The sequence below is a fragment of the Strix aluco genome, chromosome 6 (assembly GCF_031877795.1).
Source record: "Strix aluco isolate bStrAlu1 chromosome 6, bStrAlu1.hap1, whole genome shotgun sequence".
Classification (NCBI taxonomy): Eukaryota; Metazoa; Chordata; class Aves; order Strigiformes; family Strigidae; genus Strix; species Strix aluco.
Genome location: NC_133936.1, coordinates 41,090,818 through 41,116,115, shown reverse-complemented (window position 1 = coordinate 41,116,115; position 25,298 = coordinate 41,090,818). Strand labels below are relative to the sequence as shown.

At 43.3% G+C, this 25,298-nt stretch overlaps 3 protein-coding genes across 8 annotated transcripts in view; all 3 read left to right on the top strand.

Annotated features, from left to right (window-relative positions):
* Positions 1-3,408, top strand: part of LRRFIP1 (LRR binding FLII interacting protein 1) — a 114,648-nt gene extending 111,240 nt beyond the window's left edge. For 4 of the 5 annotated variants that reach the window (XM_074829792.1, XM_074829791.1, XM_074829793.1 and 1 more), the window contains one exon: positions 490-3,408. In XM_074829792.1, the coding sequence (XP_074685893.1) occupies positions 490-600 (111 nt within the window). In that variant the 3' untranslated portion in view covers positions 601-3,408. The remainder of the gene's footprint in view (positions 1-489) is intronic. The other variant, XR_012623872.1, reaches the window with a different exon arrangement.
* A 3,686-nt stretch (positions 3,409-7,094) lies between these two features.
* RBM44 (RNA binding motif protein 44) lies at positions 7,095-20,324 on the top strand. Its single transcript, XM_074829977.1, has 14 exons — positions 7,095-8,594; positions 8,717-8,775; positions 10,639-10,815; positions 11,520-11,694; positions 11,775-11,800; positions 12,751-12,823; positions 13,129-13,231; positions 13,572-13,703; positions 14,354-14,427; positions 14,526-14,599; positions 14,929-15,325; positions 16,082-16,227; positions 16,351-16,498; positions 19,242-20,324. The coding sequence occupies exons 1-13, from the start codon at positions 7,095-7,097 to the stop codon at positions 16,496-16,498; spliced, it is 3,084 nt and encodes a 1,027-aa protein (XP_074686078.1). The 3' UTR covers positions 19,242-20,324.
* A 912-nt stretch (positions 20,325-21,236) lies between these two features.
* RAMP1 (receptor activity modifying protein 1) overlaps positions 21,237-25,298 on the top strand; it is a 31,073-nt gene continuing 27,011 nt past the window's right edge. The window contains exon 1 of one of the 2 annotated variants that reach the window (XM_074829772.1): positions 21,237-21,549. In XM_074829772.1, coding sequence (XP_074685873.1) covers positions 21,510-21,549 — 40 coding nt within the window. In that variant the 5' untranslated portion in view covers positions 21,237-21,509. Of the gene's footprint in view, positions 21,550-21,798; positions 21,988-25,298 lie in introns of those variants that run through there. The other variant, XM_074829771.1, reaches the window with a different exon arrangement.

The window sequence follows — 25,298 nt, the reverse complement described above, 5'->3', positions numbered from 1 at the left end:
TCCTTCTGCTCTGCTTCCTATAAATATTGCTCCGTGCAGTCCGCCTCTCCCTGCCCTCATCCTTGGTGGACTTTATAGAAAGTGGTGGACTTTATAGAAAACTGAGGCACCGAAGTCACGGCTGTGGCTATATTTCCAGGAACCAGAAACAAAAGCCAGGCAGCGAGACAGGCGTATGTCACCCAGCAGATATCTCTGAGCATCCATGCCTCTGAAGTTGAGGCAAACTCTGAGCCATTTGTTCAACATTCTGTAAATACCTCGGATTCTTGGCACCGTGCTTAGAAAATATCTGTGTGTGTGGCCTTCAGAGCAGATGCACACCATTTACTTTTAACTCTGCTAATGGGAATTTTCAACTGCTTTATCTTGTAAGGAAATGCCAGCAATATGGTCAGTTAGTGTTGGTAACTACAAACCTTGCTTTATCTCTGAAAAGGGAAAACGCTGTGAAAGTTACAGGGTTTTTTTTCTGCTTCCTTCCTTCAGCTTCGTTCAGCATTGGATAAAACTGAAGAGCTTGAAGTCAGCAATGGTCATCTAGTAAAACGCTTGGAGAAGATGAAAGCCAACCGGAGTGCTTTACTGTCTCAGCAATAACCACCACCTTTCGATGCTCTTACTACTTGACAGAACCAGAACAACGTTGCAGATGCTTCTGGCTCTTGCTGCCCGGGATGCTTTGTGTCATGCCTTCTGAGAACAGACAACCCCAACATTTGCTATGTGCCACCCAGCTGTGGTTCTCTCTACGCAGATTCAAACCTACTGCACTGTACACATAGGAGTAGCTGATCCAAATGGCTGTGCCTGCGGGAGCCCTTCTACACCGTTCTTTGGGTACATTTGAAGTACAATGTCCGTCTACCATGTAAGAAGCACATCGGGCATCGCGTTAAGTTCTCCATCCAGAAGGCACAGCAGCCATTTATTGCCATTTAAAATGGCATTCAAAGAAAACACTTTAACTGGACTGGAATTTTGTGTCTTGCTGAAAATTTTAAAAAAAACACTGTAAGTTTTGGACTTTCTCATGACAGTATCTGTAATTTAGTGACTACAGTAGAGTTATTCATAGTAGGTTTTTCATTTACAGATCACTGTGGAACCACAAGCCATTACAAAGCAAAACTCCTTCAGTGGAAACCATGGAAGAAGATGGTCTTGGAAGCAAAAGTGACCTTAAATGACTTTGCCAATAAAACAAAGGTGTTCGGAGGGATTTTTGCACCAGTGGAATCATAAGACTATTTTATTTCAGGGTAAATAGGCAATAGCTTCATTGAATTTTCAACTTTTATTTGTATTATTTAATCCCTGCTCTTGGAGTTGAAGTAAACTACTTTTAAAGGATGTAAAGTTGCATTAATAAACCAGCATAAGGCCATGTTTTAAGAAATGGTGGGTTTTGCACTTAGATGACTCACTTTGGTGCATTTGTCAAAGCAAGTGTCACTTGCTTAAACAAAATACATAATGGGTTTTTTACATCAGAAACTATCTACTGGTCCATGAACTACTAGGAAACTATGCCGCTACAAAATACAAGTCTAATTTTTAAAAAAAGTAACTGATAAGTAAAGAAGCACTTTAGAAAATGTTACTGCCTATGGTTTTTCTACAAATACAGAAGTAGCGAATTATTTCCTTCTAAGGTCATTATAAAGGTTTTCCACTTTTCATGAAGAATAACGTAACCAATTAAGATGTGGCGGGCAATTTATTGTACACAACTAGCTCTACAGCTCTGGTTTATTGGAAATTATTCTGAATGTACTACTCAAAAGAGAACAGCAGTTACCTGAAGAACAAAGCTGTCCTTCCCCCTTCAGCCCTAACAGGAAAAAAAGCTTGCGAGTAAGGCAGGCGACCAGTCCCGTAGGAATCCGCTCACCCTATGAAGCAGCATCTCCTGTTCCACAGGAGCAACCTTCTGTCGATGCCGACTGCCTCAGTAGATACGGTTCCATCAAGCCAAATCCAGACCCGGGAGACCATTTCTTCTTAACTTGGTCTTCAGACTCTCCGGTCCAGATCTTTCCCTAGCCTCTTCCTCGCAGACTGGAGGTTAGAGTGTAAACCGCTGCTATTTTCAACATAAGGGGATCACCAGTATCTTCTTAGCGCACCTTCACAAATTAAATAAACCAAAACCAGTGTCTGAATGTGTTTTTCTGGTTTGGCTAGAAAATAACACCTTTCTCTTCATCTCTTCGGAGTGCACTCGGAAATTTAGGAATGAAGTACTGAAATTAATATTCCAGGAAAAGGATGAAGAAGGCTTTTTTTGTGCCCCTGGGGAAATAAGTATGTCCGTGTTGGTCAAATGTGGTGGAACATGGGGATGAAAGGAATCTTTTAAATGAAATTTCCACTCCAGCTAGGGCTTTGGGGTTTGTTTTCGTTTTTGTTTTTGAGAGGAACATTCAGGTGCAGAGCCAGGTTTCTTGTGGAATACCTCAAAATCGCTGTGGATACCAATTTACAATTTTCTGTGGTTGACTTGTGTAATTTCTGGTGTACAAAGCCTCTGGGGCCTAAAAAAATGAACTAAGGGTTTTTCAGAATGCAAACAAATGTGCTAAATACAACATCTTACTAACTGATGATAAGGTGTGTGATTGCCACCCGTCATCTTTTCATTTGTGGTAGTGGTGAAAACTGTCTCTCCTGGCAAGATTCAGGAGAAACAACCTAGCAACTAAGCGTTGGTCCACAAGGCTAAAAATAATAATTTGCTCATCAAGAAGTGATGTGTTTATCATTTCAAAGTAGACTGCATCTCGGACCCCATCAGCATTAACCTCATGACAGAAATCAGATGTGTATTTCAACCTGGATATGCTCTTAATAGAAATCTTTGTGTGTGATAAAGTAGCTGAATGTTGAAACCACATTTTTTTTCCCCCTAACTTTCAGTATGACTTAGCTTTAGAATAAGGGAAGAAGAAGTACTGTTTGGTTTACTGCAAACTGTTTTATGTTTTCCTGTGAAGAATGTACAACAGGGCTTATGAATGGTAATAATAGCACATGTCCCGGTCGTTTTAATTGAGCTCCAAACAAGAGAGCCTCGGTACCCAGCCCGCTGACTTGGAGCGGAGCCGAGGTGGTGGCAGCCTGGCGAGGAACGGCTCTTGGGGGAACCAGGAGGGCTTTTCCTAGAATTTCTATTTAAAATTGTTATCCTTTGTTTTATTTTTAAATAATTTTATTGTTTGCAAATGGAATGTTACCCAAAATGTATTTTGTTTTGTTTTTTCAATCAAACTGTTAGGAGATACGAGTGTGGAAAAGGAAATTCATTAGCAGAACTCGCCAATAAAGATGTCACTTGTTTGGGTAGTTTTTATGGAGTGGTGTGTCATGATGATGTTCTCTTGAAAAATACAGACTTTTTGGATGATACTGGTGTAACAGCTCATTTTCCTTTTTAATATATTGCTGCAGACGCACAGCTGTGAGCAACGCTGGTTGTAAAATGTACAAAGGCAGGGGTTTGTGTGACTAAGGGCACATTTTTAATGGCAGGGTGCGCTGGGGCAGGGGGAGGACAGGGACAGCATCCCAGCAGGAGAAACGCAAATGATACGGCTACTTGGATTCACTCCCCCCTTAAAGAGTATTCATGAACATACAGGTAACCCACATAGTAAGTTCCCCTGGAAGAATCCTTCACAACAGGAGGCAACTTGCTTCATCAAAAATGTGTCAATTTTAGTATTAAATTTCATCTTGCAGTGATCATGGGTGTTGCCATAAAGAGATCACCTAGATGAAATAGTACATAATGAGGGGGAGGTTTGTGCTTGTCTCTGCTGTTAAACGCTCTGAACAATTGATTATATGGGTTTGGGGGTTTGTTTTAGGCAGCTAGGTGATGTTTTGCACCCTCCATTAAGAACTTTACAGGTATATTTTTAATGGAGGGAACGTTGTAAAAATAACATGTACATTTACAACAGGCAACCTGCGTAGCAGGTTTTTACTGGGCGACATTCCCCACCTCACAGCATTGTAACATGCCTCTTCAGACTGAAAACCTTCCAGCTGCCGGTGGGTTTTAATAAAACGCTGGGAGAGCCCCGCGCCGCCCTGAGGGAGCAGGAAAAGGGCGCGGCCGCCCCTCAGGAAACATGGCCGCGGGTGTGTGGGGGCAGCACGCGCTTGGCGCGGGCGCCGCACCGGCCAATCAGGCTCTGGAGCGCGGCCCGTCGCAGCCAATGGGCTGGAGGCGCGGGCGGAGAGCGCGTGCTCCGCGGGGACGGTGTCGCCAGGCCGGGGGGCAACCGGTAACGGGCCTGGCGCGGGGGTCGGCTTCGTGTGGGCAGCGGGGAGGTTCCTCAGCCTTCCCTGGAGCCGAGGTGAGCGCTGTCAGCCGCGGTTCCCTGCCTGGGGGTTCCCCTTGGGCGAGCGGGGGCGCCGGGCTCCTCTGAGGGCTCCCGCCTTCCTCCCCGGGGGCTTGGCTCTGGCTGCACCGCGGCGTGGAAGCTGTGCTTCAGTATCAGTGCTGGTTTCTGACCGGCTCGGCTGTTGTTGAGCACTAAGCTGCGTCGTTAGTACTAACGAGGTTATTGTTCTTTATCTAGGACATAGGTAGAGCTATTTTGAATCTTGTTCTTAAGGGAAAAGTGTGGCAGGAAAGTCACTTCTCTGTGATAGTATGTTGTGATTTATGCGTAGGTGTCCGAGATGTGCTTTGTTACAGCAAGATTTTTAATTTCACAGATAAAATTGCTCAAAACGTCAATTAGGAGATGAAGGTAAAGTTAGTGTAATAAGAAAGCTAACGTTTTTGAGACAAAAATAACCACATAAGTGCATAATGAAATCATTGGAAGGTTTTATTAAGTGATTTTAAATTAGGCCATTTTAATGATGATCCTTAGCAGCTGGGAATCAGTAGGTGCAGATTTGAGAGACAAGCCATTTTTCCCTCTGAGGAAGGGCTATCATGAAGTTACCTCTTAGGGTTCCATTCTGCAAACCTTCCTGTGCAGATACGAGGCCTGGCTCACGCTGTTTATATCCAGAGTGGACAGAGCTCGCGTAACTTTTGCGTTAATCCCGGAGCAGTGGCCAAGAAACACCTGAGTTTCCGGTCTCCCCTCATGCTGCACTAACAGCCTGTGTTTTACTTCAGTACTTCACTTGGTTCCTTATGGACTGTGTTTCACCACACTGGAAACTTACTCTGGAGGATGAACCACTGACTTGTGTTTTTAAAAGTGTGTGAAACCCAGTTTATGGGCCTGCTGGTCACTGCGTGCCCTCACAGGGGGAAGAGTTACAGACAGGGCTGTATTTTGCTGTGTTTTATGTAAGATTATAGTCAGGTTAGAGACGAGTGACTATAATATAAAATGGTTATGTTTCATTTCAATAGTTTAGAAAGCAGACCTAACTGAGAAATAGATCTTAAGGTTTGTAGGTATCCCTCTCTTCATTATAAGCTTCAGGAGGAAGGCAGAGAAGAATTAAATATTTCTAAGAAACAAGCTTCACCAAGAGCGTGTTCCATCCCTACACCTTTTTCACTGCTTTTCGTTCATGTTTGCTGTGAAGCTAGGTTTGTTACTAGTCCAAAGCAGGTGTATTGCTTTGGTTTGGTGTATTGTCCAGCTTTCTTCTGTCACTAAAAGAAGTGCTCTGATCCAAGAAACTACCTTCCTGTTTTCCTTTATGACTTACACTTCTGATTGTAAAGATTCTCAGGTTTTCTTATGGTTCTGTGCTTGATAACCATTTCCTCAGAATTAAAAGGAACGTGCTTCCATTTCCCCCTTGTCCAACACCTGAAGGGGCTTTAGTGATGCCTGCAAGCAGTTGTTAATTGCTGTAAGGGGCCTCAGATAAGAATGCACCCAAGGACATAGGTTTTGCAACGGTGATGGGTACATCCTGGGGAGGGCAGAGAAACCAGCAGACACCTGTAGTAGTCAAAGATAAAAAAGCTGAGAAACTTTACAGGCAGAGCAATGAGCCAAGATGAGGCCTTATATGAAAAAAAACCTCAGAGTTCATGGAAAGGACACTAAGACACCTCTTCAACAACCACTAGGGACCACCACAGACGACCAAAAACCTGCATGGAAGCCCCTCAGAGACCCTTCACCAGATTTTAGTACACTTGCACAATGTATTAACATATGCATTAGATCCTCTGGAATTAGGTGTGTACTTCTCGGAAATTACATGAATATTCATTTATTGTATATAGTAAGTGTGCTTTTGTTTTTCGGCATGCACGTTAGGTGGAGCGATCCCCTGTGCATCGGGTGCTACAATAAAGAATGCCCGCCTTCTAAAACTTCAAACTAAGCCTTAGGGGGTTCTTTTGAGACTGAATTTACAGTAACATTAGTTCTCAGGAGGCACAGAGATCTAAGTTCACCTCTTCACCCATTTAAGTAGTTTTTAAAATTTTTATAGCTCCTGGACTGAAGGATGTTCTCTGCAGTAAATAGACTGGTCATGGATCAAGAAGCTGTAAGTTTTCTGTGGCAAGGAGTGCTTACAGGCACATAATCAGGAATGATGTGAGGTCAGTTTGTGGTCACTGAATCCATGACCATCAACATCTTGACTTTCAGGGTCAGTACATGCATCTAAACACCTTGTGTGTTGTCATGAAGTTAGTGTATGATGTAAATGGCTTGCTGTGTAGCAACAGGGCTTCTGATGATTCAGCCAAGAAATCCTTCAGTGGTAAGAGGATGGAAGCTTTGCCCCAGAGTGTAAGAAGAGATGATTGATTGGTCTCTGAGGATGCTTTTACTCAACTGAAATCACACAAGCAAGAATGGCAAAATCTTTTAACAGCCTTCCATGACCTCTTAGGATTTCTCTGAGAACGTACTGTATAATTCCTGGCTTCTATACTAGCATGCAGTAGGTAAAAATCAGCTGGTTAATTTAATGTATTTTTTTAAACAGTAATGTTCTCTTATATACCATGGAGTATCTCAAACTTTTCTTAATTTTTATTAAGGTGAGAAACTGATAGGAAGAGACAAGCTGATGACTTTGAGAGGTTGCAGTGGAAGTGAGTTGTGTGGATTTCTTCTGAGGAGGAGGGCTCAAGTGTTTGTACCATGGAATTAGAAAAGAACAGTGATGTTAAAAGCAAAAGGAGATGCTTCAATCAGACCTCCCATCTTCTTTTGTATGCTGAGGAAGCTGGGCACATGCTGGTCAGAGACGTTGCAGCAGGAGCTAACCACTCTGGCTGTGACCAGGCACCTTCTGCCAATGTTTCAGAACTAAAGTTGTCAGAGGAAAGCTTACCTTATTTAAGTTCATCCTTAGATGCAGATATTGAAATGTACAATAAAAACAGAATGAGAATTTGCTGTGCACAGGAAGGTGAAAGCAAGAAAGAAGCTGATCTGTTAGGAAGGGTGTGTGACAATACACGCTTTGATTGTGGCATGTGCGATGATTGCAGAAAAAGCCATTTAGGTGAAGATTCACAGCTGGAGTATCTCAGTGCTCACGAGCAAGATTTTGATGAGAGGAATAGCTCAAGTGAGTTTTCTGAGCAAAGGGAGACTATAGGAATTGAAACCTTAAAGCTGATAGATCCACTTCATGAAGTTCCAGGGGGTGGAGTCACACAGGATCAAAATCAAGCTGACATGTCAGAAGATTGTTCTCCTGCTTCCAAGCATGGTGTAGGTGACCAGACCTGCCCAGAAGCAGCTACGCCAGAGCTTCCCCACCTGCTTCAGGACTCTCTGCCAGATTGCAGTGACATGACTTGTGATCATCAGGATGAGCAAACAGAGTATCATAGTGTTGTTTGTGGAACTATACTTGAAAGTCATTCTTGTGGGAGTAAAGAAAAGGTCTGTCCAAATCTGCTTGTATGTGACAGTTTAGAAAGTGGAGAGGTGAAAGACATACCACTGATTGCCAGCACGCTGCCACTCCAAACCGCTACAACTGAAGAAGTGACTGAAAAGAATGACAGACACATTCACAGCATCTCAGTGAAGCAAAATAATCCTTTCCTGTTGCCACGGGAAAGGGCCTCTGCAGTAGCCGTGCAATTTTGTGAACGTGCAGGGGACTCTGATTTCTACAGTTGTGAAGAATCCGGTGTGTGCGCGCGTAGTGCCACCCCCACTGACTGCACTGCAAAGGATGCTGAAACCCAATTTCTAGTCTCTGAAATTCTCGCTAGCAAGAATCCCTTTTCTGAGGTGGAAGTTGCAGATAAATCCTCCTGTGGAAATACCAGCTGTCTGAACTCGGAGTTGGAACACTGTGAAAACCTGAAAAACGTTACCGGTGACTCTACAATTAACCAGGCTGTTGATGCGAGTTCTGATTTTAGAGCTTGCTTTACAACAAGCAGAAGTACCAGTGCTCAGGTTTGTCTCTCGTCCAGAGCTATTAATACAGAGATAACAATGATGAACAAATCTCGACCTGTGGAATGGCACCGTGAAACCTGTGCAGATGTTGGTTGCAATACAGACTGGTCATGTGGGGCTGGTAGTGCAGAGGAAATTTGTTTGCAGCTTACTGACACTCTGAAAGACCACTCACGTGGCAATACTGCAAGTGCTGGAAGAAGTTCACCAATTCAGGTAATTTAAAAAAAAACACAACCAAATGATTTTGATAGATGGAACTTTTTAAAACTTAAAGTTGCTCAGATCTTGTCTATACAAATGTTAATCTGTAACTTTTTTAAATGTTTTTTGTTTAGGAACAGCAGGAATCAAAAAATGAGCTGTGTAGTAGGGGTTTAAAGACAGACACTGACAGGTGGGTGGAGAATTGATGTTGGTTTAGAATTCTAGATGTCGGATAAGATTTTTTTCATGATTGAAAGGTGGTCTGTGACTTAGCAAAACTGATGGTGTTCAAAGACTGCTGCGCAGCAGTTCCTACACTGGAGGGTCGGAAGGGACCTGGACAAGTGAGAAAAATGAGCTGAAGACCTGAAGGATCTGGCGGTGTTGACTGATAGCCGGCTGAACGGGAGCCAGCAGTGTGCCCAGGTGGCCAAGAAGGCCAATGGCATCCTGGCTTGTATCAGCAATAGTGTGGCCAGCAGGGACAGGGAAGGGATCTTACCCCTGTACTCAGCACTGGTGAGGCTGCACCTCGATGAGTGGGTTCAGTTTTGGGCCCCTCACTCCAAAAAGACCATTGAATGACTCGAGCGTGTCCAGAGAAGGGCAACGGAGCTGGTGCAGGGTCTGGAGCACAGGTCTGATGGGGAGCGGCTGAGGGAACTGGGGGGGTTTAGTCTGGAGAAGAGGAGGCTGAGGGGAGACCTCATCGCCCTCTACAACTCCCTGAAAGGAGGGTGCAGAGAGGGGGGATGAGTCTCTTGAGCCAAGGAACAAGCGATAGGACGAGAGGGAATGGCCTCAAGCTGCGCCAGGGCAGGGTCAGACTGGCTCTTAGGAAGTATTTCTTTGCAGAAGGGGTTGTTGGGTGTTGGAATGGGCTGCCCAGAGCAGGGGGGGAGTCCCCATCCCTGGAGGGGTTGAAGAGTCGGGTTGACCCAGTGCTGAGGGATCTGGTGGAGTTGAGAACAGTCAGTGTGAGGTTAATGGTTGGACTGGATGATCTTCGAGGTCTTTTCCAACCTCGATGATTCTGTGAACAAAGACCAAAGCAGCCTTGGTCTGCAGTTGCAGACTGGCCAAGAACACGCCGAGTTTAAGTCAGCAGTGCTCCCACATGGCAAAGAAGGGAAGCCACATCCTGGGGCTGCGTTAGCAAGAGTGCAGCCAGCAGATGGGGAGAAGTGTTGATTCTTCTCAGCTTGGTGCTCGTGAGGCTGCATCTGGAAAGGTATCTCCAGCTGTGGGCCTTGCAGTGGAAGAAAGAGATTGGCAGACTGGGGAAAACCCACTGGAGGGCCACAGAGATGGGGAGGGGAGCTGGTGGAGCACCTGTGGGGAGAGCTGAGGGAACTGGGTTTGGTCAGCCAGCAGAAGGGAAGGCTGGGGAGGTGGGAAGCCTCCCCACCGTTCTTGGCAATCTGGTGGTGAGTTGCAGAAAAGACTAAGCCAAATTCTTTGCAGAGGTGTGTTCTGAAAGGGCAAGAGCCAGCAGTTACAGTGGGGGGAATTCTAAGTGGGCGTAAGAAAAAGTTTCTTACAGAGAGAGTAGTATTGGTACTGTCTCCTTTCTTGGAGATTTAAAATGAACAGAAAAACCCAAACCCAACAACAAAGCTGGACTGGCTAAGACTCTGAGCCAAGTTTGAAGTTAGCCCTGCTTTGAAGAGAGGTTTGGACTGCAGACTTCCAGAGATCCTTTCCAACCTAAATTATTCTGTGACTGTGGAAATAAAAAAGTGCGTCTGTAGATCAACAGAGTTGCTAAGTTGGTTTTTGTTCTTAGGACTGCACTTTTTGAATAGAAATGATTATGGTGCTTGTGCAGTTCCCACCTCTCGGTGAAGGCTGATTATAATGTGAAAGCTACTGTAAGACAGCATTTTTTCTGTGTAGTAAATAGGAGGAACTGATTTAATTTTTCTTTTCTTTTTTTCCTTGAATCATAGGAGAAATAGTTTCTGGAAAATTACTTGTTTCAAAATAAAACATAATGAACTTGAAGCCCTTGAATCAGTAGTTTAAGATTTTGTTTATTATTACTATTTTAAAGGCTGGCACACCTTGACGAACAAGCTGTGAAGAATTCTGCATCAAGCTACTGTCAAAAAATACTGCAGAGAGCAATTGAAGCAGAATTGCAGATTCTAAACATTCATTATCAGATGTGCTATCAGCACTGCTTGAAGATTTACAAACTGGCTTTGGAGGAAACCATGTGTTTTAGCAGGCACGTACTTTAATATCCTTTTAAATGAAATGGATATCTTGGTTAAAGGCATTAATTGCTAAATGTTACTGATGTATTCTATCCATAGCTTGTAATAGTGTTTATAGTTAGGGTTGTTGTCCAAAAGAGTTTACATTCTTCTAACTGCCAAGTCTTATTTTCAGCTTAAAATTTTCAGTAGCATTCACAGACCCAGCAAAATATAGTTTGTTTCCAGGAATGTCTTCCTGTACAGGAGGAATAGTACAGAGAATCCCTTTAGGAGTGGATGAGTTGCGTAGAGGGGGAGCTGGGGAGGAGGTGGTAAAGAAGAGAGAGGAGGGGCAGAATTGTTAAGAGGTGAGGCAGAAACAGGGAGGGGGTAGTGATTGCAGAGTCTCTAGCTGATAAAGCATACGCCCTGTAGCAACTGTGGAATTCAGCCAAGAAGTCCTGCCTCTGAACGCCTTCCAGTGCCAGGGATAGCTATGAAACCTCCTTACTGTCGTGTCTGCTCCATAGCTTAGGAGAGGGTTCAAGAGAGCAGGTTGTAATGCTGTGAAACAGAGTGTGGCTCCAGAGCTACTGTGTGTGTTAGGAGTGAGCTCGGGTTCTCGCGTGGTGTGGAGGAATCTTTAAACCCTGTAAAATGTTTGGGCAATTCTGGAAGCAGTAAAGTAACTCAAATGCCTGTTGATCTTATTTTCTTATACATATTTTAACAGAGGTAATGGAAATAATGAATTAGGTTCATCTCTCATGTTGGTTTTGGAAGAGCTAAAAAAGAGTTACAACAGTATGAGAATGAATATAAAAATGGGCGTACCTTTAAATGCACTTCCACCGCTATCAGTTGAGATGAAGGTGTTCCAAGTCTCCTCTTCTTATGTTCCCTGCAAGGTAATTTCTTAATTGCTTTTTGTTTTTAATACAAATTGTTTTCTTCAAAAAATTAAGACAACTCTTTTCTTTTTTGACAGTTGTTCAGAGGGGATCTTTGCTATAAGTAAGTAGTCCTCATTTGTGGTATTTATTAAAAGTTCAAAATAACTGAGAAGTGAGTTTAAAAGATGTTAAACTTAGAATTTATTTCAGGGTGTATCTTGTTGCTGAAACTGTTGAGCTGAAAGACTAGCACAGAACTTTGGGTACAGTGATTTTATTTTAAGGGAATTTTTTACTCTAGTGTTCTAATATATGAGTTGTATTTTTACTATCTTTATAGCAAAGATTTTCAATTTACAGGTAATTTTCTTGGTTCTCCACTTTCACTACTAAAATCATTGTCTCTAATCTCAATGTTATCTGTCTTAGGAAAAAAAAAAACCCAAACAAAAACCACGAAAACAACAAGATTTTGCTGCCAACAAAGATAATATTGGGCATATAAGCAGCTGTTCTGCTAAGATTATCTTTCAGTTATGAAGAATGATAGAAAAATAACTTCATATTTCAGGCAGACATATGGTACTGCATGTTCAGGAACCATGTGCAGTTACTTTATGTAAGTGGAGATAAAAACAAATTTGGCAATAAGTTTTTACTGCATCAGGTAAACTAGAGATCTTTTTCAAATTTCTTGTTACATATTAGTAAAATGAATCAAAAATTGCACAGAGATTTCAAATCTTAAAGACGTATATTGAAACATCACACAGAAAGCCATCTAGGTTTTTCCTATGAAGGAAAAGCAGCCTAACATAAACCTAGAACATAGCTTTATGTATCAGGTTGCAACCAGTGCAAAATAAAAGTATCAAAAACCAGTGCAAAGTAAAATAAAAGTATCAAAAAACTTTGGTTCTCATTTTAAGCTAAGATTTCTTAAGCACATCTTCCTTATTTTACTGTGAGCTTTTGGAAATATTTAAATTAATATTTCAGAGTACTCGGTATCATTGTAGAATTTAAAATCGTTGTGCTATATTTTGTATGAAATTCTTGAGTCTGTTTTAGTTCTGTTTCAGGCACCAGCAAAGCTGACTTTGAAGCACCAAAACAGCAAGAAAGGAAAATTTCAGTCAACATGGTAGGAACTTCTTCATTACTGAGCTTCCTAGACATTATGTTGTGAAGCATAGTCTTAGGTATATGTAAATACAATCACAGTCTTCAGGGCTCAAACTGGGATTCTCTGACAGTAATTGCAAATGTAGCTGATGTGATGAAAATTTTGACTGTCCTTCCTAAATAAAATAACTTGGGGGTTCTTGAAGACAATCAGTAGGTTAACTTTTAAAAATTTACCTGTTTAATCATTTAATGTTCCGAAGCTCAGAAAAATGATGTGTAATCAGGTGCAAGTGCTATGATATAACTGAAATATGTTTGTAGGACAATCCACAGACCGTATGTTTATCTGATGGAGGTCAGCCAAGTGACTCTACTTCCTCCAAGGCATGTGAAGTACAGCATAAAGATCAGCACGTGGAATGTGGTAAGCGATCTGCTTCTAGTACAAATTCTGCATTATTTGTTAGTTAAGGTGTTGGAAAAAAACCAAACCCTATGTAAAACATATATATGGGTACTCAACTGTCCTTTCTGTGTTGGAATGCTTAGCATTATGTCAGCTCTATATTATATTTTTCATCTTGAAGAAAAATTTTGCTACTTAAACAAGAAGTGAAAACTAGTATGTGTCACCTCTTTGTAATGTAATACTGAGTCATGTAGGCAGCTGGAATCAGGCTCTTAAGCACAGAAATTTGGTATTCATTCATATGACATACCACGGTCTGCATTTTAACACACTGAAATTTATTTCAACTGTCAAGGCTGTGTGAAAAATGAAGAAGGGAATGAGTATTGGTTTGATGCTAAAGAGGACTTGACAGTAGCAGATTTTTCAGTAACAGCTGAAGAAATGAAAAAGCAACAAGAAAAACAAGACATGGTTGATTTAAGAGGTGAGGTTGTGTGCTTTAAGCTGCCATACCTAATAATGGTGTTTGTTTATTATTTGAGTATTCTGTTCCTTCTACAAGCATAAGTAAACTTGGAAAAAATGTTAGTTTGGTTTTCAGAATTATTTTTTCATTGACTTGCAGTGAATCTTTTTACAGATATTCAGCTCTCTTCATCCATGTTTTTCCTTGAAAACTCTACCTACAGTGGTTAAACTCAATTTAGTAAATGTCCAGCCAATCACGTAGCTGGAAATCTTCCCTTTTTTTCTCTTCCTCCTCTTTCTGCTTCCATCCCCATACCGGCTTCTTACGAGTTAGCTGGGAATGGTCTCTGTTTGGAGGCTTGGGCCGCAGTGATGGGCACGGTTAGAAGTCCCAGTACGTTGAAAGCAGAGAGCTTGTGTGCTCCGTGGTGGGGCCTCACAGTACACTATCCCTGCTGTAGCACTGGAACCTGTTAGTTCAGACCAGCATTCTCTCTGGTTGTACCTCTTCTGCTTCTCAGGACGCTCATTTTCTGTTAGAAGATACTTTTCATTCTTTTATGTTTTTTAAAGGTTTTTCTATCTACATTTTCTACAGAGAAGATGTTAGCTTGAACTGAAGCAAGAATAGTTAGTAACACTTTGCTTTCTTACATTTATTATTAGACGTGAAGAAAATGGAGAGTGGAAATGAGTGTTCTTTTGTCCGTGTTGGTGGCCTATGTTCCTCAGTGTCAGAGGTATGCATGTTCTTATTTACATAGTAGTAGTACCGTTTTGCCTCTCTGAATTCTTTCCCACTATACATTTACAACCCAAATATGCGTCTATTTTGTAGGGTGATTTAAGATCACATTTCCAGAAGTACTGGATTTCTGACCCTGTTATCTGTGTGGATTCTGGTAACTACAGGTATATTAATATAAGTTTTACTCGTTTCAGATTTTTTTGCTGTCAAAGTAAGCAAATCATGGGACAGAGGAGGGAGTTGTTCACTAAATTGTTTTAATTGCATTTCAGTAATTACTGTAGGTACAGTAATAGCTTGACAAAAATCTGTCATTCTAGACAGCTTCTCAGCTTAAGAGAAGTTAAGGAGTTTGAAATTTTCTGTTGAGCTTAAGTGAGATACAGTTAATATTCAAAAGATAACCATCATATGTTCTTACTGATAGTAATTTAATACGTGTTTTATTTAGTTTCTGTTGTTTTTTTTTTCCTTTTTAAATTTTATGTCTTAGATACGCATTTCTTTGCTTTAAAGACACTAATAAAGCAAAGTTAGCTGTAGAGGAAATGAACCAGAAAAAAATAAAAGGAAAGCCAGTAAGCGTTGAACTTGTAAATAATTCATCAGACAACAAATCTTTGGTTTTCCAAGTACTTACAAATAAGCTTTGGCATGAAATCCAACCTGTTGATAACAGTCGGAGAAATGATCAAGATAAAACACTCGCTTCAGCCTCCAGTTCTGTGAAAGCACCTGATGCCACCTATGCTTCTGAGCAAATGCACCTCCTTCCCATAACTTCTTCAAAAAATTCTTGCTCTGCGCAAGTACCTTCAGAAACAAAGTGCCCTGGTCTGAAATCATCTGCTGAAGATTCAGGAAATTTCTCGCTTCAAGTTAATAAAAAGGTAAATAATTATTACGAAGGCTCCTTTATATGGCAGCTTAAGAGCCTTAAAACTTCTTGTTCCATAACATTTTATATTTAATATATATAGAATGATGTTAGGATAAGAAAACATGTGTCATAAATTTCTGGCGTGCTGCAGAAGAGTGAGAGCACCACTCACTTGCCTCTGCATGAAATTGTGATACTCTGTCTCTTTTTCTTAATCCTAAACCAGTTGGAACCTAGGCGTTAGATTTTTCTCCTGTTTTGAGTTTCCACTTATAACACTTTTTTTATATGAATGTCTTGTGATTTTATACAGGAAAGATTTTGGGATACTGGAGGGGAAACTCTTGGGTTTTCTAATAAATCTAAGAAATGCCTATGTATATAGTATTTTGTATTCACTCAGGTTGGTCCTTGGAGGATAAGGCAAAGTTAATAATTGCTGGTGTTGCTCTCATAAACTATGTAGATATACTTGCTACCTTTGGGGATTTAACTTTAAACATGCCAGTCCTCTGGGAAATACAAATCAGATCTAATTTAAAGTAGCAGGAATGTCAGTTACACATAAATGCGTATAGTAGTTTTATTTCTAATGTACAGATTGGCTAATATGACTGGTTGTATTAGAATAACTTATTGATCTGAATCTGTACCTGTAATTTTTTCTTTTTCCATAACAGGAATATTTATTAGTAGTACAGATATGTTGTATTACCTGTACAACACTTAATCCATTCACTTTTTGCTTATTTCGATGCAATTCTAGGATACTGGAGAAAATTTCCTGCAGAAAACATGTGCTTCTTTCTCCACTAATTCATATGATGCCTTTATTTCTACTGATACATTAAACTTGAGCAGCTTTAACAAAGTAATGAAGAATCTTCAACAAATTCATCCAGAGGCTAGCAGGTGAGAGTATTTGGATTTCATTTCTGCCCTGGTTTGTAATGGATCCAATATCCATGGTAACTAAGTGCTAAATGTATTGCACAAAATGTGCTGTAAACAGGTTTTGGTTTTTTTTTCATGTAGAGACAAAATTTTGAATGCTCTGCTGGAGGTGAGGAGAAACAACCAAGGTATCTTAAGTGGCTTGTCAATCAGTTCTATTGTGGAATGGGCCTCTGTCATTCTAAGGAAATCGACCCCCAGCTGTGGGTTGGAAAAGCACTGTAAATAAGTGAGTATTCTAGCCTACAGAAATATATTGAAATAAAAACACTTGAATTTTGTGTAGCTGTATAGCCTGACTAGGTTAGTAAGTAACTTAGTATAAAGCTCTGCATGAAGTACCTGAATGAATCCACTGAAACAATGGTTTCTAAGGATTGCTAGCTCGTTTGCAGAACATCTGTAAACGGATTAGCTCGCTAGCTCTGCGCAGGCTTTAAAACTTGGTATACTGGGGGTTTATTGTGCAAACTGTTCTGTTGATTAACTTAGTGGAGAACTTTGTCATACATATTCTGGACAAAGGTGACACCTAATGGCCATTTCTTGTGTAGCATTTCATAAACAAACCAGCATAGGCTCAACTTTCGTTTAAAAAACGATGATTTCTGTCTGATGTATGAGATTCAGTTCTGGACTAGAAATCTAACAGAGTAAGGTTGCGTATCTGTTAGTTTTTTCATGTTAAAGGACATCTTGCATGATGAAATAGCACTGGATGCTGCAGGAAGCTGCAGCAAGCTGAACGTGCTAAAACCGCAGCCCAGAATTCCAGGGATGTGTCTATATATTCTCCTGTAGGAGACATCCTTGAGTTGGCTCTTGTTTCTGTCTCCTACTAAGCTTGGTATTCTGCTTGCTTTCGGGCTGCTGGCAGTGCCGCTGCCGAGTTCCCACACTGTCCTTAGCAATGCTCCAGCTTCACTTTTGCCCACAAACACGATCTGTACGATACTTCTGTAGTGTTTCTTCCTGAAACTGCACCAAATTCGTAATGCTCTGATTTTGGTCTCAAAGCTCCTGTTTCAAGGATGTCAAGGCATCAGTTTGGTTTTAAATCAATATCACTTCTTCCAAGATGAGTAGTATTTAATGCCTATAGTTTTACATACCCAAGTATCTTTTCCCACCATTGAATGCTGCTTATCAGACTAAATTCTCCTGGTCAGATGCCTGTGCACATGTCACTGTAGTGCCTGAGTAAACCATAACACAGCCTTAACTTGAACAGAATTGCTGTGTATTCCATATTAGAACTGAAATAGAAGTAGAGTGATTCTGCTCACTAAGATGAAGCAGAAGCCTGGGCTAGAAAAGCTTCCATAGGTGCACTAAATGTACAAATAGATGCTTAGAGATCATTCGTCTCAGTCCTTGATCTGGGAAGTAGTATCAGTGACCAGAAGAGTCCTTCAGAAAGACTTATTGTGAATTGTGTTAAATACACAGAGACATAGGATAGGATTTTACATACAGCATAAGCTTGTACCTCCCATAGTGATGAAGAGCGTGAAAGAATCTCAACCAACAAGCATGTTTGGCTGAGTTCCTTTTGAAGGGATTAGGGTAACATAAGTTCATTAGTTTGGCATTTGACTGCCCTGTGAGCTTTTACAGATGTCTCTCTGAATCAAAATTTAAAAAAGAAAAGTCTTCATATTAATCTGACTTCCACAGGACTGCAGATACGGACATAAACTCATAAAAAAACCCTAAAAAACTTACACTTGAAAGTATTTTCAATTAGTAAGGTTTTAACAGCCTCAAATGTGTTGTGTTTGCCTTGTCAAGTGATTTTTTTTTTTTTTTTTAAATGGTGTGTGGGCTTTACAGTCATAATTGTTCCTATGATAGTTTTTTTTTTCCTGTTGCTTTCTTAAAGAGATGATGATCTATAATCATTTTTACTTTCATCATGAGGGAGCTGTGAAATAGCCAAGTCTTTAGTAAGTAATGGGGAAAAAGAATTCTTATTCTTCCATAGTAAGAAACAAGTATGTAGTATGTTTAAGAAAAGATGATTCTGCTCAGAGCTCATCTATACTAATTCCGGTACGTGTGTAGCTTCAGACTTTCCTGAAGAGTAAGTGTCCACTGAGAAATACCACCTCAGAGCCTTATGTTCTTGCAAGCTGATGAAATGTCCAGAGTTGTACAGATAATATTTTTATGTCAAGCTGTATTACATAGTATTTAATGAATAACAACTCAAATTCAGCTTTAAAGTAAAGCACTATATAATCTTCCTTTTTTCTTTGGCTGGCCTAGCCTGGAGTTGGACATCTGAATGTTTATAGATCTTTTACTTCTGTTAATTTTGAAGGAGTAACTTCATTAGAAATGGGAAGTTAGGTTCTGGACTGGAAAGTCCTTTTATTCTTATTAGTGAGCAGCTGTCATATTTACCTGAACAGCAACCTTAACCTTTTTCTGTTTTCTAAACCTAATGATAGGCAGCAGTTAACAGGAATCGTGATGCTATAGAAGTTACTCAGTGCAGCATTAAAAATGGCTGTTTCCTTAAATTTTATCAGTACCAAATGTCCACGCTTGGAAGCTTTCTGTGAAATTAATAATCTGCATAACATTAATCTAAAAACAGACCCATGGAGAGGGATCTTATCAAAGCATAACTAAAATAGTGCTTTGAGAAATATAAAGAAATGCACAGGGTCTCTGTACTCCAAAATGATGATGTGATAACTTAATTTTGAATTAATTGAATTATAAAAAAAATGAGCACCAGATATGATTTGTTGCACACAGATTGTATCTTTTATTTTATCGTAGTAATTTCTTTCACGTGGTTCTTGAAGCTAGGAAATCTCACTCTTTTGTGTACTTAAGCAGTACATAGCAAAATTATTATAGCTTCTAGTGTTTTTCTGGGGTACTAAAATGCTGGTGTTCCTTTTATTTCAGTTCGAGTGTGTACATGCAAAATTTACCTGCTGTTTTTTCTTTTTAAGTAGATGGCTTTCTGATTATGAAGAATCGGTCATCTCCCTTTGGAAGATTCTTGCAAATTCTAGACACCAGTTTGTTTGGGAATCGTACTGTATTTCTTGTTTGATTTATTTCAGCAGATCTTAACGAAAACTCAGGTAGCATCGCTGTATGATATACAGTTGTATCCCAGAGAATATAACCTGAAGGTCAGTTTGAGGTGTTTTTGTGTTTATGCGGATGTTAAATGATTCTCCCCAGTTTTGTGGTTCCCCATAGTTTGTTCAAGCGTTTCAGCAGGTTTCTCTAAGGCAGAAAGATCACACTTCAGTGAAGCAAGACTTTTCTAATACCGGCAGGGCTTTTCTAGGCTGCAGTACACTACCCCCAGTTCTTACATGCCACTTAATTTTAGGCATGGTGGTAGCTGCTAAGATGTTAATAAATAGCCAACACGCTTGTGCTTTCAGATAATCTGATTCTGAATAGTCTGTAGAAATTCCATGTATCCTTTGAATACCAGGGAGGCGTGGGGGAGGCAGCGAGGGATTCATTTTAGAAAACCAGGCTTCGGAGCTGGCAGCGCTGGTGGACGCAGTTACACAATCCCATGCTGCAGCGGAGAGTTCTCTCGTGTCCGTTTTGACTCAAAAGCGTGTTGCAGGCTGCAGAGAGGTGAGATGAACCCACGGTTCCTTCAGGATGAAGCCTGGATTTTAATTTTTTTTTTCAGAACATGTCTCTCATTCCACTTCTGTTGCTGCAAGCAGAGGGTAGGCTTCTAAATCCTGTTTTGTGTCCTGTGGCCTGGTAGAATGGGCAGGACCTACTCCCCGAGATTTTTCATTTGGGTTGCTAAAGGGGGGAGGAGGAAAGCTGGGAGTATCCGGTCTTTCATGTTTGCCTGTGTCATTGCTGTACAGAAGAGGTCTAGATTTTAAATCCTCTTCTGGGAAACAAAGGAAAGGCAGCTTAGGTGTACGTGTCTGGTCAGGGGGTGAGGAGAATTATCCTTGATTGACACAGACAGGGTCATGCTGTGCTGTTGCATGACAAGACAGTGCCTTGCTGTTGTCCATCTCTGCCTCTTTGTTGTACTTTGTTGTAGATCCCAACTGCATTTTCTGCTCAGAATAGCAGCCTTAATTACCTGTGAATAAAGGTTCAAATTCCTTCTTCAAAAAGTTGTGCGGGTGTTTTTCTGTTTTCAGATCTCATCCATTCCCTCTCCTCTTAGCAGAACAGAACCCCCGTAGGTTAGTAAGGCTTTTGGAGCCCCAGCCTTGTCGTTGAGAGCCAGTACCGTGAAGTTGGTCCTGAAGCTGCAGGTGAGGCCGCAACTTCGGTTTCTTCTCTGTTCGTATCAAGATGAGAGCAGCTGTCAGCTTTGCTCTGCCACATTATTAACAGCAAATGCCGCCCTTTGTGTTCCCCAGACTTGATTCTGTAATTAGGTGGGTGTTATTAATAGGTTAGGATAGAACTGGCTTTCTGGCATGCAAACTGTTTTGTTTCTGTTGGGAAAGCAGGAATGTGTAGGATGTGAAACACTCAGCATAGCGTGGTGTTCTTCCAAGTTTCCTTGTTCTTCTCTCTTTGAAAGGGAGAGCTAAGTTAAAATGTGAGAGAACCGATTTGTGGGGCGATGACCTCCCTGCTCCCGGGGGTAATAGACCGCCAAGGGCATATCCTAATCCCAGATGTGCTCCTGAGGAGCCCAAGCAGCCCCTCTCATGTTCAGGCAAGGCAAAGGCGCAGCTGTCGGCTGTAGGTGGAGCTCACTTACGATTTTCCACTCAGTAAAAAAAAAAAACAAACCCAAACCACAAAACATTTTCCTCCTAAAATCGCATTGCATTCTCTATGTTCAACACTAAAAAGAAAGGGCAGGTATGGCTTTGAGCCTCGGGCTGGAGAGCGGTGGCGGTGGCAGGCGGGCTCAGAGAAGCGCCTGAGGAAGGGGGATTTCTCGGCGCTCTCCCGCCGTTCCCGTTGCCTCTCCCGTGTCCCCGGGCGCCCACCTGCCCGCTCCGCGCGGAGGAGGGGGGGTAGCGCCGCCGGCCCCGGGCACGGCAGCCTCAGGCCGAGCCTGCTGAACTCCCCCGAGAGGCGTTCCCTGCCTCCGGCCGTGCTTCCAGCCCCCCCACACCCCGAGGAGGGCGGCCGGGCCGGCGGGGAGCGGGGCCGCCCTGGGCCCGCCCCTGCGCGCAGCCCCCCGGGGCGCCGAGCCGCGCCGGGCGCGGGGGGAGGATCCCGGCCCGCCGCCCCGCTCCTGCCCGCGGGCAGCGGCGGCGATGGCCCTGCTCCCGCGGCGGTTCCTCTGCTTCGTGCTGGGTAAGTCCGCGCCTCCGGCAGCAAAACTTCCCCCGGGGCCGGGAAGCGCGGCGGCGGTGGCGGGCGGCAGCGGGAGAAGCCGCCCCGGAGCTGCCCGGCCGCGGCGGGGGTGGCCGCGGGGCGGCGGCGGGAAGCCCTTTGCCTCCCGAGCGGGGCCGGGGGAGCGCCGGGGGCTGCCGCCGCCTCTGACCGCCGAGCGGGCGAGCGGCACCGGCCGCCGCCTCCCTGGCTCTACCGGCGCCCGCTGGACCGGTGGTTCCCGAAAATCTGCGGAGTCTCCAGCCGGGCTTTGCTGGCAACACAGAAAGCAGGTGGAAATTAAAGGGAGAAATCATTCCAGAGCGCTGGGACACAGCACAACAGCTAACTTGGCCTCTAAATAACGTCAGATGCCGGTGCTATCGGACACAGCCTGTTTTGTGTGGGATTTCCTATTTGGTAGGTGAGATTTACTGAAGCATGCTCGCGCCGGGAGACGTCCTCTGCCATTTGTTTCAAAAGTAGAAATTAATTACTAAGAGACTGCTTTACAAGTCTCTGTTTTCATATTTCTGAGCCACAGGGAGAGGACGCAGCTCGTTCAAGCAAGCATTTCTAAGCAGAGGTCGGGTGTTCTGAGTTTAGCCGATGATCGACTTCGAAATCGGGTTGGAAGTTCTTGCGTTGCCTGATCATTTTCACGGGGTGCAGCGTGCCCTGGTTTCTTTGGTGTCCCTAGCATGTCAGATGCAACAGGTAGAGAGACTTGTGCTGTGCTTGTAACCTGTGTGTCTGCAGCAGAAAGCTCAGAAGGGTCACGTATTGGTACTTGCTATGAGATGAAGTGTGATTATTTAAGGTTACTTAAGAGGGAAACCGCGTACCCTCGTCCCAACGCTCATCTTCCATGAATCAAAGTGCTCTTTGAGGAACTGTGGATTTCTCCTTCCTCCCCTTCCTTCTCCCGTGAACCCTGGTGAATAATGTGTTGAGCTGTGCTGCGTGTAACGGTCTTATCTGTGCCACATAATTAACTATCTACTACTCCTTAGCTGGCGTTTATTGACAGGGGGAGAAGGCTGTGCCATTAGATGAAGCACATTCTCCGTGTTCAGTAGAGGGGAGAGGCTCCGGGTCCCTGGCTGAGGAGGGAGCAGTCCCACGCAGAAACCTGCGGCTGATTTTGCTGCCAGTGAATGCTAATTCCTGCTTAGTTAGGATTTCTTTCTGCTCTGTGTTCCCAGACCCTTTCCCCTCTTAGTGCCCCTTCCTTCTCGTGGTTTGAGCGCTGTAACTTTTGAAAGTGAAGAGAGCAGGAGCTGGTGATACTCCAGGCTGCTCTTTCCCATCCCCAGTAGGCTCGGTCGCAGCAGGACGTCAGCCTCTGTGCAAGCCACTTAACCGATGACAGCTAATCGTGGTGTCAAGTGGTGGATGCGTTTGTCTTTTGCTGCATCCTCCTCCTCCTATTTTTTTTTTTTTTTCACATTCTGTACTATTTAAAAAAAAAAAACAACCAACCCAGAAAGCCCTGTTTGTGTCTTTCTGCTTTACGGCCCCGTGCGCAGACAGGGCTGTGAGTGACAGCTGAGAGAGCCTGGAAGTCATGGTGGAGTCACGAATTTTGAGGTTGCTGATGCTTCTAAGGAAGCAGGTGGTTTAAAATGAAAATAATTTTTTTTTAAAAAGGGAAAGATTAAAGGGGGGAAAAAAGCTCTGCTAATAGATGTGCCAGGATCTTGCTAACGTGAGCACTGAGGTGGCAGACAAACCCGGAGTGCCTCTGCTCAACACCAGGTCTTAACGCTTACGTGGAGAGCATCGTCTCTGTTCCTGTAGATCGTGCCACACACCACTGAAGCCTCTTTGCAAAGGCAGCATGTAAGGAGGGCGAGTTTTATGGCTCTGTGTTGGCGTTCTCACTGCCAGCTCGTGAGCCCTGCCGCTGCCTTGGGACGTGCTCTCGGACAGCTGCCTTTGTTGCTAAAGCACCTTCCCTTGCAAATTGAGAGCTTTTTGAACGGTGAGTGTTGGGCAGTGGCTTATGATGCTGTATTTGTGGAGATGCATCTGCCTCTGTAGGCAGCTCACCCTGAGCTGAGGGGCCTTCGCCAAGCCTGGTTCTGCCCCAGCTCCTTCTCGCTGTGTTTAGCTGCGGTCTGCCGCTGCAGCCCACAGCAGGATGCAGAGGTGGTCTGGGGAGGCTGTCTTTCTGTTTCGGAAGAAATAGATACCATCTGAGATGCGTGGAAGAGATCCCCCAGAATAAAACAGGGGGAGCAACGTTAAGGCTGATAATACTTTGTTATGCTGCCGTTGAGCTGGTTGTTTCTGCATCGAGTGCAGCAACTTCTGCCGCCAGTTGGGAGCATCCTCCCTGCCTTGTGACCAGAGCCTCTGCAGGACTTCTGGTGGTGGGGACTGAGCCCCTGGCCTGAAGCTGTGAGAGCCACACTGCCCGACGGGAGAGCTTTCCCCTGGCAGCTCAAACCTGTTGACTCCCAAATTTGTATGCGGTCCATGCCAGGAGAGGAGGACACGGACATCTCCCTGCCACTGTAAGCCCCCATCTGTACCAAAGACAGGGTTCAGATCCTGGTGGGATCAGCTGAGCTTTCCTCCTATGCAAGAAGAGCGCTTTTATCTTAAAGCTCAAGCTTTTAAAGCTCAAGCCTTAAGTAACTTTGCAACTGGCTGCAGAGTCCTTAAAAAGCAGTGATAGTCAGGGTGTCAACTGCCTAAAAATAACCCTGGTCTCGTTCAGCAGGCCTGAGATCCAGCTGTATCCCAAGGTAACCACTTCCATTAGAGGTAAAATTAGGCTTTTTCTGGTTTTTGGCTGAGGTTCCCTGCAGAGGCTGCTTGGAGAGGAGGGAATGAGCCATGCTCTTGCTCATTGTTAGCGAGAGCGGTGATGATTAGCACCACACTCTGCTCTGCAGCCTTATTTCCTTTAACGGGTTACCTGAGGGCTGGATTTCACAAGGAGACTCGTTATTGCTGGTGATGATAGATGAGGCAGGATTATGGCTTGGAAGCCAGGTCCAGGTTGCGCAGCTGAGAGTGAACAGGAAAACCCTGTTATTTCTGCTAAACCCCACGCAGGTTTGCAGAGAGCTGGCTCTGCACCGATAGCTCTTCTGCTGCGCTGCTTGCTGGAGCGTGGTGCAGGGATGTGCTGGTAGCATCTGCGTGTGTGCCTGGGGATGCTGGCTGGCATGGGAAGGGTCAGGGTGATGCTTGGTGCCTCTCACAAACATGCTGGCTGGTGGAGGGAGATCCTGTGAGGATGGACATCCCCCACACCGGTGTTCGCTGTCGCTTCCTGTGCCCGTTTCTGCTGGCACGCAGTGCTGTGCTATGCTGCTTTGATTTCTTAGATAGCTGTAGTGTTGAAAGAGATAAGAGAGAATTTGCAATTAAGGCCAGTAAAACAGTAATAATCGTGTTCATTCCCTGCATCTTCTGTCTATGCTGTACAGCACTGCGTTTGCATAGTCTACAGAAAATGATGCTTTTTTAAAAAACAAAACAGTTATTGGCACTATTTATGATCTCTCCTGGAAAATACAAAATTACAAGTGCTCATGTGTCCTCTGTTCAGCTGCTGGGACCCCTGAAGTTGGGAGCAAAGATAGCAACTTAAAACCTTTGGAGTACATTGGAGTGGTTTAAATTGTCTTATAAACATCACAACATGGATCCCTGGACTTTGGTCCAAGATGCCTCTGGGAAAGGAGGCGGCAGTGAGAGGCGATGCCTTGGGTTTT

Excerpts from the sequence above, each read along its gene's own strand:
- RBM44 (XM_074829977.1), top strand. The coding sequence starts at position 7,095 with ATGGAATTAGAAAAGAACAGTGATGTTAAAAGCAAAAGGAGATGCTTC. Across the intron at positions 11,801-12,750 it reads AGAGGGGATCTTTGCTATAA|TTCTGTTTCAGGCACCAGCA; the intron begins GTAAGTAGTCCT and ends AGTCTGTTTTAG. Across the intron at positions 15,326-16,081 it reads CGCTTCAAGTTAATAAAAAG|GATACTGGAGAAAATTTCCT; the intron begins GTAAATAATTAT and ends ATGCAATTCTAG.